The sequence below is a fragment of the Oikopleura dioica genome, chromosome XSR (genome assembly GCF_907165135.1).
Source record: "Oikopleura dioica chromosome XSR, OKI2018_I68_1.0, whole genome shotgun sequence".
NCBI lineage: Eukaryota > Metazoa > Chordata > Appendicularia > Copelata > Oikopleuridae > Oikopleura > Oikopleura dioica.
This window is the reverse complement of record NC_137294.1, coordinates 9543799-9556658: the sequence shown is the minus strand read 5'-3', so window position 1 is coordinate 9556658 and position 12860 is coordinate 9543799. Positions and strand designations below refer to the sequence as shown.

The 12860-nt window shown below is 39.7% G+C and overlaps 1 protein-coding gene and 1 long non-coding RNA gene across 2 annotated transcripts; both read right to left on the bottom strand.

Moving 5' to 3' along the window:
- Window positions 1-5: 5 nt before the first annotated feature.
- Window positions 6-2412, bottom strand: LOC145706744 (uncharacterized). The gene is made up of 3 exons (XR_014134706.1): window positions 2025-2412; window positions 298-1673; window positions 6-251 (listed from the first exon to the last, which is right to left on the bottom strand). It is a non-coding gene; the product is annotated as an uncharacterized LOC145706744 (long non-coding RNA).
- Window positions 2413-9383: 6971 nt separating this feature from the next.
- On the bottom strand, window positions 9384-10749 carry LOC145709212 (POU domain, class 3, transcription factor 3-like). Its single transcript, XM_081786893.1, is given in 3 exon segments — window positions 9384-9678; window positions 9729-9955; window positions 10719-10749. Coding segments are annotated over 3 exon segments (516 nt in total). The 3' UTR covers window positions 9384-9420.
- Window positions 10750-12860: the final 2111 nt, after the last annotated feature.

Sequence of the window (12860 nt, the reverse complement as noted above, 5' to 3'; positions counted from 1 at the left end):
TGATGATCTGTTGGGCTATTTAGGGTAAATATTTGCGGCACACAAAATGCTTCAAAGCGGACTCGTCTAGCATGTAGAATGTCACAACTTGCGCTGAAAAATTTCCCCTCTCCTTTTTGGTTATTTTGGATTGAAAATCAGGCTTCTTTTTTAAAATAGCGTACTTTATAAATAAAAGAGCTAGTCTAAAAATCTGCAAATTGAATAGAGCTTTCGTTCGGCAGTTGATTTGAATCCTTTTCTGGAAAGTGCTAGAATTTAGTTAGAAAGATGCTTCTTTTTGACCCGAATACAAACCAGGCTAGGAAATTTGTTTAGATCGGCAAATTCGAAAGAATTATTTTTTGAATTGTGAAAAGTGCTCGAAAAGTATGCGATATGTTACCTTGTCTTTTTTGGATGAAAAACTCAAATGTTTGATTCTTTAATTAAAACAACAAAATTAAAAAATATTCAATGATTGAATTAGAGAATTTTTATCCCGCCTTTCACTGCTCGATGAGTGAATAGGGTTTAATATTTGTTAATTAAAAAGCGTTAGAAAAGGGCCGCTAAAAACATCTAAATTCAAACGCAAAAATTTATTAGACCCTTCTCTGGAAATGTAGAAGGCAAAGTGGGGTTATCATCAATTTTTAAGGCATTTATGCTTTAATTATGATTTTCAGGTTTAGAAAATAAATCATTATCATTGACAACTGTATAACCCTAACTGGATACAAGGGGATTTAAAAGAGATTCTAACGAATCAAGAATTTTTTTTTCAGTAAATTTCAAAAAATGAGCAAAAAAAAACAAATTTGAATCCCGATCTGGTGATAATTTTAAGGTCAATACTACAAAACTACAAAATAGCATTTTTTGGAAAAAAAAAGTCCCGAAAACTTAAGAATAGGGAAAAATAAAAATGATGTTGACCTTTCCCTGGATACCATTCGGGTTTTAAAATCACAAAACTTCGTTTTTAGCAAAAAAAAAAAAAGAAACAAAGCAAGAAGTAGGTGCATAAAATTATGATGATTTTAATACCATCCTGTGGCAATATGGGATGAAAACATGATAACGCAATTACGAGATGAAAACTAGACTACACCAACAACAAACTAAAATAACTTCTAAAACTATGCATCCCTAACTGGCAAGGGTTGACAAAAAAATACGCCAAAAAGACCTTGGTTTGAGAAAACTTATTAATCAATAAATTGAAAGAAAAAATAAATTTTGAGCAACCCTACTGTGACTTTTCAAAGGGTAAACAACAATTTTCTATGGCTGAAAAGAAATTTCTTTCGCAAAAAGGTGACTAGAAATTGATCAAAATAATTATACCCGTTGCTTTGGCTGGTTAAAAAAATAGCTCGGGCGGAGAAAAAGTTCAAAGCTTATGAAAAAAGTGGAAAAAAGCTCAAAAGGCCCTAACCCTTGTTTCAGCGAAAATGAGCGTTTTCCTTGAATTTGATTAGAATTAGTTTTTAACCAATTTTCCTTTATGTTTTAAGTCTCTCTGTCGATAGAACGCAAGTTTTGACAAAAATTGGAATTTTTAGTTTTTTAAGCAGATTTATACATAAAAAGCGAAAGGCAGAAATAGGAAGGATGGTCGACCTTTTCCGCTAAATGCGACAAGAATATGACTTTTCCTAAATTTTAGGATCACAGAACGCCGACAGGATCTAAAAGAGAGCGGTTAGAAACGTGCTAGAAAATACTTTTTTATACTGTCACTAAAACTAATCCAGTCTAGACTTCTTTATTATATTATTTTTTAAAGAATTTGTCTAAAATATTTGACTAGAAATACGAACTGCGAAGGATCCAAAAATAAGATCGTATAGTACAACAGGTCGATTTTAGTAAACTAGCTAGGTACTAATACCACTGTAGTATCTCGAAATACAGATATTGGATTCAACAATGAAACAGTAATTCTGGTAGTTGAATTCGAATCTCCTAGTGAATAACTAACAATTAATTAACAAAGTAATTAAGCACACGTTTTTGCTGCTTTGGCAAATTGAAGTTACCTGATGGACAAAAAACTCGTCGATTGGATCCACTCAAGTGGGTCGGTTCTTTTTTCTATGTTCAAGTCTCTAGTTAGATCGGCGAAAATCTCTAAAGGAATACTAGTCTCTTTATTCCTTGCTGAGTTTGTGCTTGAGCAAAAGGCGTTTTGTAAAGTTCTCTATAAAACGCGTGCACCGATGCTAAGTCGCGGTTAAAACTCTATAAAGTGCAAAAATTACAAAAATATTGGCCCCGAAGCTTTGTTAGGGAAGCTCCGACACCGTCTCAGCACGTTTGACGACAGATGGGTCCTCCGTTTTTACTGCCTAGCGCCGATTGGCCGAGGGAATAGAACGTGCCAGTTGATTGGCCGCTTCAAAATCTCACTATGGAAGATGGTACTACTGCCACAGAGAGGGCGCGCGAGAGTCGAGAGGAGAAGTCGCGATCGGAGCGCGCGCGAGCGCCACAGTCCCACCGACTCTTCTCCGCGAGAGTGAGATCTAGAGGTCTCTCCAGCCGAGCTTTCACCATCGAGGTCATACTGTAGAATGAGAAAGCAATCAACTGATTATCATGTGAACGCTTAATTTTCAAATAAAACTGGTAAAAATCTCCAATATGGTACAATACAGTGTTGTCAATACTCGAGTTAGGAAATAGTTCTCGCTCTGTTTGGTCAGAGTATGCGATTTAATCCGACCGCGATTGGACGCTTAATGGTAAAAAAGCAAAGACAACCTTAATCGACTTTTCTAGGCTACTAATTGGATGGGTCACTAACCGGTACTGTAGCTTGCAAAGAAGAGATACACAAGAGGTACGTGGCGCGGTGCCAGAATCGGCGTAATGTATCTCCCAAGCCCGCATCTGATTGTTTAACGACTGCCTTGCACAATCTCAGTTCAATTCTCAGCGAGGCAAAAAGATCATCTTCTCCCAAGTCCTAATGTAATATCTGTCTTGTTGTTTTCCAAGCCCGTTAATTTGAGTACAAGATTCATCCCACGTGAGAAGCTGATGAGACAAGTTTTGGCAACAAAAAAAGGACACTGCAAAATTTGTTTCGTAGCGCTAAAAGACCCTTCAAGATGAACTTTCATTAGAGAAAGAACAAATCTGATAATGAAAGGCGGGAATTCGAAAATGCAGGGTAAAGCAGCTGTTCGTAGATGCTCGTTAACTCGCCCGCGTTCGACTTGTTAAAACTACATAAAATTCGATTCCGCCTCCTGAGGAATCCGGCGTGTTCTCTTCTGAGAAGTTTTTGCTCAGAAACGCAATTAATATTTCAAGGTCGGAATCGGTGAGGACGAGAATGAGATGAGAACTCTGGGTCGAAGAGCTGGTTGCTATTTTGACGTGGCGAGATTGTTGCGTCAAACTTTTCGCTGCTTTGAAGAAAGGCCAGCGCAGAATTAGACGGAGATGGAAGCACTTCAAATGCCCCCATTGCGGTTTCTTCTAAGTGCTTTAGGTTCGCCCATAATTCACTTCATAAATTACGGTAGTTGCTTCCAATACGTCTTGGTTTTGCACTCTCTGTTCGGTTTTCGTTCCTAGAAAATTTACTCAAAATGGCTCTTTATCTTGACTTTCTTTGTATGATATAGAATCGAACATAGTGCATCATATAGTATTATAATAATTTGATCGTTAAAATAGGCTGAAAGCATCATGTTGGGAAAGAAGATGAGTAAATTTGCATTGAGCAGGGGCGTTGAACGTGAGTGTCGTTTGACAAAAACAACGGGCGACCTTAGAACTGCTCGATTTTGGAAGGTGCCTCTTTTCGACATCCGGTAAAGCGACATTATGAAAATCGAATCTTGATCTGGTCGTGGCATTTTGACGGATTCCTGGCGTTAGCTGACGCAACACATTTCGGGCAAAGCAGTCAACAGCTTTTCCATTTGGTTGAGGATTTCAAAGTTGAACGGCTTGTTACGACTGACCAAAAAATAATAAAAATTTCAATCTGTTTTGTCGACGTCAAAAATAGTATTTTGTAATGGAAAGAAGGAGCGAGGAACCGGATTTGCAAAAATAAGGGTGTAAAATTGGCTTTTGGTCGATTGGAACTCTCAGAAATAGCTTTTGAGTGGTTGTTAGTTAATCCTGTCTTTAGAAAATGGAAGTTTCTGGGACCAGTTGGAAACCGACTTCAGGAGCTCGCGGTTCGCTTAAAATGAACCACGAAAAACGATGATTACTCATTTTTCTCAGGCAAGCATTTAAAAGCGCGAACACGTCCATCAGCCACTTCAAAATTTTTCTTTCCGTTCAAAACTTTGGGCAAAAAAATAATTTATTCAACATTTCTTTAGGATGGCAGTTTAGGCATTGTTTGTCTCTGAGCTGTCGGATGAATTAGTTGTTTATGGGAAAGCAGCTTTTTTCATTTTTCGACCGCCATAGCCGCCACAGCTCAGCCGCTTTTCCAACACTGACCTTGTTCGTTTTTGATTTTATTTACAACGAATTCAGAAAAAAAAATAGTAAAAATAGAATTTCCTAGTATAAAACGTATGTTCTCCATTTCTAGTACGCGTTCACTTTTAAGAGCCTTCTCAATTGAACTTTTACACGCTTCGTTTAAATTTTTTATCAGCTCTTTCCTGGATCTATCATGAACTTCCATTTCAAGTAGACTTGTTTGAGGTGATCAAATCCAGCTAGAATAAGCGCTCCTCCGGTGCCTCGCATAATGTTGGCGGTTGAACCCACCATCAGCGCGCTTTTGCCTTCGTATTTGACTAAGGAGAGTAAAATCGCAAGGGCGCTGTGAGTACTCACGAATCTCCTTCAAACAATGGAGCGAACTTGGGTAGTGCCTTCCAGTGCCCGAAGTGAGCATCATTCGTCTCCTCAGAGTGTCGAAAGGATATGACATTTGCATGGCAAAAATGGTGACGCAATATGCAAGGCAGAATCGCCGCGCAAAGCTGCTATTTTCATCCAGCAACTGCGGCTTCAACGAGTCGTACATCCCGTAGTACAAGCCCCTGTAAATAAACAGGCCAAACGAGGAGACAAAAAAGCCGCGATAGAGGCCGCGTATGCCATCCGATTTGTAAACCGTGCTTAAGACATCTTTGAAGCCGTTTTCGTACACGCGCTTGTGAGTGAACGGATCTAAATAATATTTTTTGCTTTTGAGTTACATCGCCTTATCTCCGCGACGAGCGGCGGCTTGAATACTCGGTCTCCATTCGCCAAACATTTTAATGTCGCTTGCATGGTTGAAACTCGGTTACCTTTGACGTCAGCGGCGAGCGCGGTCCTTGCGAAGTCGAAGGAATAAAGGAAGCAGTCGGTGAGGACGCCGGCCAGTCCTCCTGAAGAAAGATTATCTTATCGGCGGTGGATGTTCGTTCGAACTTAGGAGAAGCCTTCGAACAAAAAACTCGCAGATTATCAGCTGTGTGCGCCTTATCGGTCAACCTACCAGCTGCGATGTTAAACAACATGAGTTGACTTGCACTCGTGTCACAGTTTATCGAGAAGAGACGAAGAATCCGGTCTTTGAACATCAAATTGATTTCTTAAACAAGTTCTGCTTCATTCCGAATTCTCTTCTTACAAATCTCGTGTCAGGATTAGTGCACCTTAGGTGACGTCTCCTTTTTTCCGAAATCGAGTTTGTTTGAAGAGGATTAAAAGCGACGCAAACTTGATAAGATAATTATTTTTACGGAATTCCGTTGCTCAAATATCACAAAAGCGGGTAACGTTCCTTGGGTATGGACGCAGCGCACGACTTGCGCGATGTTGCCTGAACGGGTTAACAGTTAACTTCTTTCTTGTATTCTTGAAACAACCTCTCCAGAGTGATTGAGCTCCTTCAACCGAGACGATCCGCCGGAAGCAGTCACGAAATCCGCGGTACGGCTCAATCAAACGTCCCTGAATTTTGATACATCAAATGAACTTTTATCGATTTCACTTGAGACATGGAAATCACGTTCTTCGAAAATAATAAAAAACGAGTTGAACATTAAATCCGATCATGGGCGATATTTTGGCTTTAATTCGATTCTGTCCTCTTTTTATTGGCGAGGCGACAAACCTGCTTTATCAACTCGTTTTGTAGCTGCAGGATCAATTTCACACGTTCCACGGGAGCCATGATCGTCCGTGTCGCGATGGACGACGTCGCAGCTAGAATTGTCGCTTCTTTCTCAAGAGGCATTTCAACAAATCAAAATCTCTCTAGTGCTTCCCTAATTAAAGCCTTTCCTGATTTAAAGACGCGTCAATAACTAGCTTGGACCTGTGTCTGTCAGAGCTGAAATAGTAAAATATAAGTATAAATCGCAGTAACAAGAAAAGAACGAGAATAATGCGAATGCACTTTATCACCTAAGAAAGAGGATTTTCAAGTTGTTTGAGAGTAGGAACGCGGGATTATCCTTATGAACCCAAATACAAAAGGTTCCGAGATCGAGCCGCCGAGGTGAACTTTTTTTCTGAAAAGCAACTGCTAGACAAAGCTGACAACAGCGGATCTCGCTCATTTGAATTTTCAGAATAAGCAGCTTGCATTCAAATTTTTCCAAAGGCATTTTTTATTAACTCAACTTACACCACAAAATGCTCGACGTTGCTGCAGTCGCCGTTTGACGTATCTTCTGGCAGCTCAATCTTCGTGGAATCAAGACTGCCCTCTCCAGTGTATTTTGCCATTTTCGGATGGTTCGGGCCCCAGAATCGCATTTCAGCAAAGTAATTATCTCAAAAAATGCGTCAAAAATCTTGAATCACGTCGAATCCCGAAGCGGAAGTGCTTCCTTTCCAACTTAATAAAGTTAGTCTTCGTCAAAAAAAATAGTTTTTTAACGAAGCCATAAAATCACGTTTCCTCGGGGAGACCCTTAATGCGCATTTATCTTTAATTCGGGGGGCTTTCGTTTAACAAGGCGAAATCTAAATTGTTTGAAATCGTACACGTCGGAAATATCTCCACGATATCAAAAATGCTTTCGAAAAGCACTTTCACCCGAAAATCCCCGCTGCCTTTTATGTTCGGCTCTTTCTAGCTTGTTAAAAGAATGATATTTCTCACAAATTGCGATTCGAAGAACCTCTTTCTCGATTTTCACCGCTTGAAAGCAGGATATTTCTATTGAGAGGCGTAGCAAACTCTGTTACTTAAAAAAGGCTAATAGAAATTATTCTCCAGGAAGTGCACGGCTAAACCTATTTTCAGCTTTTACCCAGCCGTACTACAAAGAGACTTTCGGGAACTTTTTAAAAGAATTTTTTTTTCTGCGTTTTTTTATACTCCTTTTCGGAAATTTAAAATCCAAGAGAGTATACCAGTAGTTGTATAAAAGGGATGGGAAAGTTGGCTCGCGTTTGCTTGTGTTTTCTTAAACTAATCGTGAAAGAGACAAAAGAGGGTTCCAATTTCGATGTTTAGAAGATTGTTGGATCATCTCTTTAGGGAGGATCGGGAACAATTAGAAGTAGAAAGATCACTCCTAATCCAGAAGGAGTCAGCCATGTATCGGGTTTAGAAGCGCCGTGCAATAGAGGGATACCTCTCAAGCCAGCTCTTTTTGCACGACACGGAATGAGTTCCTTTTATCGGAAATACGGTTATTCGGGGACTGTGTCTCGATACTCGCCGAAAAGCTTTTAGTGAAAGGCTTTTAAAATCCGTCACTTCTGTCGAGCCTTATCGAGTCCTCTATATTTTCTAAAGAAAATCTGCTGATCTAACAAGGACATTGAAATAAAGAGTCAGAATAATCAAATATGATAAAATAAGATGTATTTTCGTCTTAAAAGATATTCAGTTATACTTTGCTGCCTCGCCATCGTTCATTATTGAGTAGAGGTAATTGACAACGTCGTCGTCCAAATTATCAACTAAATTGGCTCGTTAATTATTTAAAAAAAAATAAAAGCTGACTTATCGGGAAGGATTCAAAGTTGGACTTTTTTGAAACATGCGAGCTTGCGTGGTGATGTCGGGAACGGACAGCATTCACAGTCGGAAAACGGGTTAAAATACAGTTTCAAAACGATATTATTGTAATTACAAGCCTGTAGATTTGGTTTTTTTATTGGTAGTTTTTTATTAAGTAAAGTCTCTTAGATTTCAACCCGTTGGCAAGAAAAGAGGAGCGAAAAAAGCGATTCTCATTTTGAATTTCTTCAATAATTCCTTCTTTTTCAATAAAGTCGTGCCTGTGCTTTAATATGAGTTTATGTAGCGCCGCATTGCGGTGATGAACACGATTGTAGTGGTGCAGCGGTTCCTACAGTCTTCCATGAGCAAATGTAGCGAAAAATAGAAATATATAAGAGTCATTAAGACAAATTTAGTTACAGTAGTTGCAGCGGCAAAATTTGACTGTCAGTGACGTTTTTACGCGTGTTTTATTAGAGGATGATGCAAGAACCTTTGAGCAGAAATTTGAATATTGCCGTATTTGTTTAACATAGGGCAATTTAAAAGAGCGTCTGGACAGTCGAAGTTGTTTTGCCAAAAATCGCAAGATCAAATAATTTGTTATACCAAAGTATCATTGGAAGGCTGCTCTCCCGGCTTTGATAACAAATTTCTGATAAGACGAAAAAATGATTTTAGATCCACGATTGGAGTCCACAATCTAAAGCGCCGCTATCCAAGTTAAAATATTTTTTAGAAAAACGCTCTTTTCTTGGAGGTCACGTTTTGATCGTCTCGAGTTTTGGAAGCTTTTCAAAAACTAGACATGGAAATGAACATAAAAACACCTTTTATCGGGTTGTTCGTCTTCCTGGGAGAGTTCATAAAGCACTCGAGAATCAAGATGGTGACGGTTTTTTCTAGAATTTTGGAACTAAGAGCGGAGCCCAACGTGACTTTTATTAAGTTTCTAGGAGTACCTTATCTACGGTAAAAATATTTCAAGGAGAGCTGGATTGAACTTAGAAGAATGTGGCAGAACTCGTTCTTAATAATTGACACAAATGATGATTTAGGGAGCGGCCAATGTCCAGATAGATTAAGCCAGAAGCAGGATCATCACTGGATCTCATGGGTAAATTACAGATGCTAATTCATCATAAGCACCAATGAGGACAGATCGTGTACAGTAAACTCCCGAGGCCTTTGTCGCCGAATATTACTGTAGAACTAGTTGTAAGACCAAAAAGCTGCTTGCGAATGGTAATTTCCTGGCTGGAGAGTTTTTTCACCCGGAACGAAAGTTAAGCCAGGTCGCGTGCAAATTATCGACCTCTCTATGTAATTTGCAAGAGCTGCATGACAGGAAATGTTTTTCATAAACATTTATATTTCATCAAGTCTCCGTTCAAGGTAGCCCATGTGACCTCTTTTATCATGGATAGTTTATTTTTATAAATTTTGGTGGCAAGGAATTTATCCGGGCGAAAGGCGTAGCTGGGTCTGAGGCATCATTACGCCAGGGTTATTGAGTTGGATTTCTGCCGCGTGTACCAATTTCGAAGCGCCTCTTTGTCCAAATCTAAAGATCTGGCCATCACAGAAAGCTGAGCCGCCGTTGGTTTCGAATTTTTCAAAAATTGCTTCTCCAAAATCGCTGCAACATCAGGCTCACTAACATCTCGCTTTTTGGTCTGCTTAGGGTTAGCCATGTAAGTTATATGATATAACTTAGCATATGAAGAAGGCATTTCTGCTGATCAGCTTATTTTCTAGCTAGCCGTTCCTTTTTGATCACTTCTTCGTTCGTCTTCTGAATTACCTGAGCCGGGTTCGTCTCGGCATCGTCCACCCACCTCTTCAAAAGCGGCACCAGCCGTTTCATGTTGCTGCTCGATAGCTGTCGAGACTCGAAGCGGCAAATTGTCGTCTGTGAGAATTGCTTGCCGTACATTGCCCCCAGGCTAGAGCCCAAGTCTGACTTTGACGGAGTTCCAAAACATGCGATTGAGAACATAAAAAGTTCGATAAGGATGAGAAGGCCTTGGCCTAAAAAAATATATCCAAAAGCCAAATCTCAAGATGCGCTTATCAGATAATCATGAAGAATTTGCCGCTGAGCCAGCAGCCGAATAGAGCGGTTAATCCTCGTTTAATGAGAAGTTAAAAGCTAAAATGAAGTGATCCTAAACATGACGAAACTCGGCCTGAGTGAAGCCAAGGCGTATTCGGACACGTTTCACCAGCATTATGAACCCCTCGGAGATATTTTCCTCTTTCTCCTCTTGAGAAATCGTATTGTGGATTTGCTTCAAAGGCTGTAGCAAGGCGGCGTTGGCAGCTTTCAACGCTGCAACTTTGTATTTGTAAGAGCGCTTTTCTTTTCGCTCTCGTCCCACAGCCACAGGTGCTTCTACTGACGAAGACAACAATTCCGAAGCAGCAGGAAAAGGATTGACTTCTGTTTACGGTTTACGACATTTTTTTCCAAAATTTAAAAATATCAAGAATCTCTCTATGACTGTGGAAATCGTTTCCTTGAGGTGAGATCGTTTTGAAGTAGTTTTCCATTTGAATCTGAAACTGAAGGTAACTAGTCCAGCTCGGATCAGTGGCGTCGAAAAAACTCCCAGAGTCAAGGTAGCCGTCCAGGTACATTTTCAGCTGATCCAAGTCGCTGTCTGCTTTTAGTGGTCAACAAATGCCGAAAAATGTTTTCAAAATCTTGGCCTGTGTCAAATTGAGGACCTCTGTCAAAGTTGAGAATGAGCTGCGAGTTCGCGTGCCGAGGCTTTTGTAGCAGGCGGACAACCTCGTGGTCGCTCAGAATCGGAAATCGCCATCCCGCCGCGCCTTTTCATCTCAATTTCAATTAATCAATTCTCACTTTGAAGATCAAAAGTAAAAAAAAATGTTTATTTAGTAGTTAATAATTCTTTTAAGCAAATGTATTTCTACAGTAGCTCATATTCTCTTGGGGCAGCTAACCTAGAAAGAATTCCATTCTGCGTTCTCTAAGTCGAGACTGTTGAGACTTCTTGTGAACGAGAAGAGAAAAAACTTATCGGAAGAGTTATCAAAGAATGATCCTGCGCCGAGAGAGGCGAACTGAGGTGCAAAAAATAGAGCAAGATTCACAAGTCAATCCCTCCTGCAGCGAATCTTTTCATGTGTCCGACATTTTACAAGATGCTTGGAAATTTCCCTACGTGTGAAAAACGCATCAGATATGATTCAACTAAATAAGAAGCGTGCGAGTAAGCTAGCAGTGGGTTTACAAGGAGCATAACGGAGACAACAATTACATTGCATGGAACTTTCATTGATCTCTTTGATCCGCCGCCGCGCGCCTTGATCTTCTTCCGGTCTTCTTTCGATTTCAAAGTCAGCGGTTTGATAATACCGACTTTTCGACAATTAATCTTAGCTTGCTATATCGAGGAAGAGCGAAAAGATGGTTTGCGAATAGTTTCGCGAACTTTGACAAAATCAGTGGTGCAGGTGCAAGTGCTGATGGTGCAATTATGGTGCGTTTCACGTTTGGTTCGATGAAATCCCCTAAAAAATCTTGATTTCCTGTTGCCATTACACTGTCTCATCTCCTGAATACTTTCATGTTTAGGCTGCTTGCTGATTAATACCAAGAACCACTTTCAAAACATCATCTCTTGAGACCTTCATTACAAAGCAGTCATCTTTTTACAGTCGCTACGAGGACGCTTTTAAATATCACTAGTTGAATTCTCGATTGCTTATAAAGTTTCTTCACTTGCACCTGTGCCCTTTTGCAACCTTGACAATAATAAATGGCCTTTCACTGAAAAACACTTTCTGGATTGACATGTTCGCTTCTCCCGGGAAGTCGAATAAATCGCTCATTTGACAGTCAATGTCTTATTAGTTTTTAAGCTCCTCTATTGAGATCAAACCCTGTCAAGTTTGCACTTTTACTTGGTAACGGAGAAGTTCGAGTTTATATAATCTAATTTGAATTTGCCGCACTCAACACGCTCTAAATGGTCGAAATCCTCTCACGTCTCGTGTAATGAGATTAAAGTAAATACTTCTTATTGTGTTGAACAAGTCAGCGAAAGTAGACTTGCCTCGTTTAGCAGTCTTGCAGTGCTCATTATGCAAGCAGAAACTGAAACTACTTCTAAATATTTCTTTGTTGCTTTTTACATTTTCAAAAAACAGTCAGATTTAAGGCGAGGTTGCCAATTTCGAAGGCGGCCCAGACATTTCCTGTCACTTAGTCATTTCTTACAAAGATCCCCTTATTTGCATATTTCAAATAAGCAGTAAAATGCATGCTCCAAAAGATTCATCTGAACTTGTTCAGAATTAAGGATATAGCCGTTCTCAAGGCACTTTCGTAGCGCCGAAATGGGGCGATAAATTTTTTTCATTTCAAGACACGTCCTACCTAAAATTATGTCTAGAATTCGATTCTGATGTTTTTTAAAATTTTTTTCAAAGAAAATTTCTCTTTGGAGCGATTTGAAATCTTACGATCACTTTTTCTCGAAATTTTTCAATTAAATCGCTATAACTAAACCGTGTCTTATTATAAATAACTGCTAATCTATCTTCCTAGGGCCTCAAAATTTCAAAACCCGATCAAATTTTCATTCTAGCGTCTTCTTCTTTTTGGCTTTTCTTTTTCATAAATGCTGCGTTCAGGTCGCTTGGCCAATCAGCGCGCTCTTTCACATGCGCGCCTCACCGCGCGATGGAGGAGGGCGCCCAGCTCAGCAAACCAGAGCGCTGTCTGACGCTTCGGCTTACTCAAGTAAGCCTCATAAAAATGGCTCTAGAATCATAAATAATTGGAATCTGTTAAACCTTAGACCCTAGAAATGTAGAGAAAGGTCGAAATTTTTAATTTATCAAAAAAACTCGACCGATTTAATGGAAAATTCTCGAGAAAAAGTGATCGTAAGATTTAAAATTG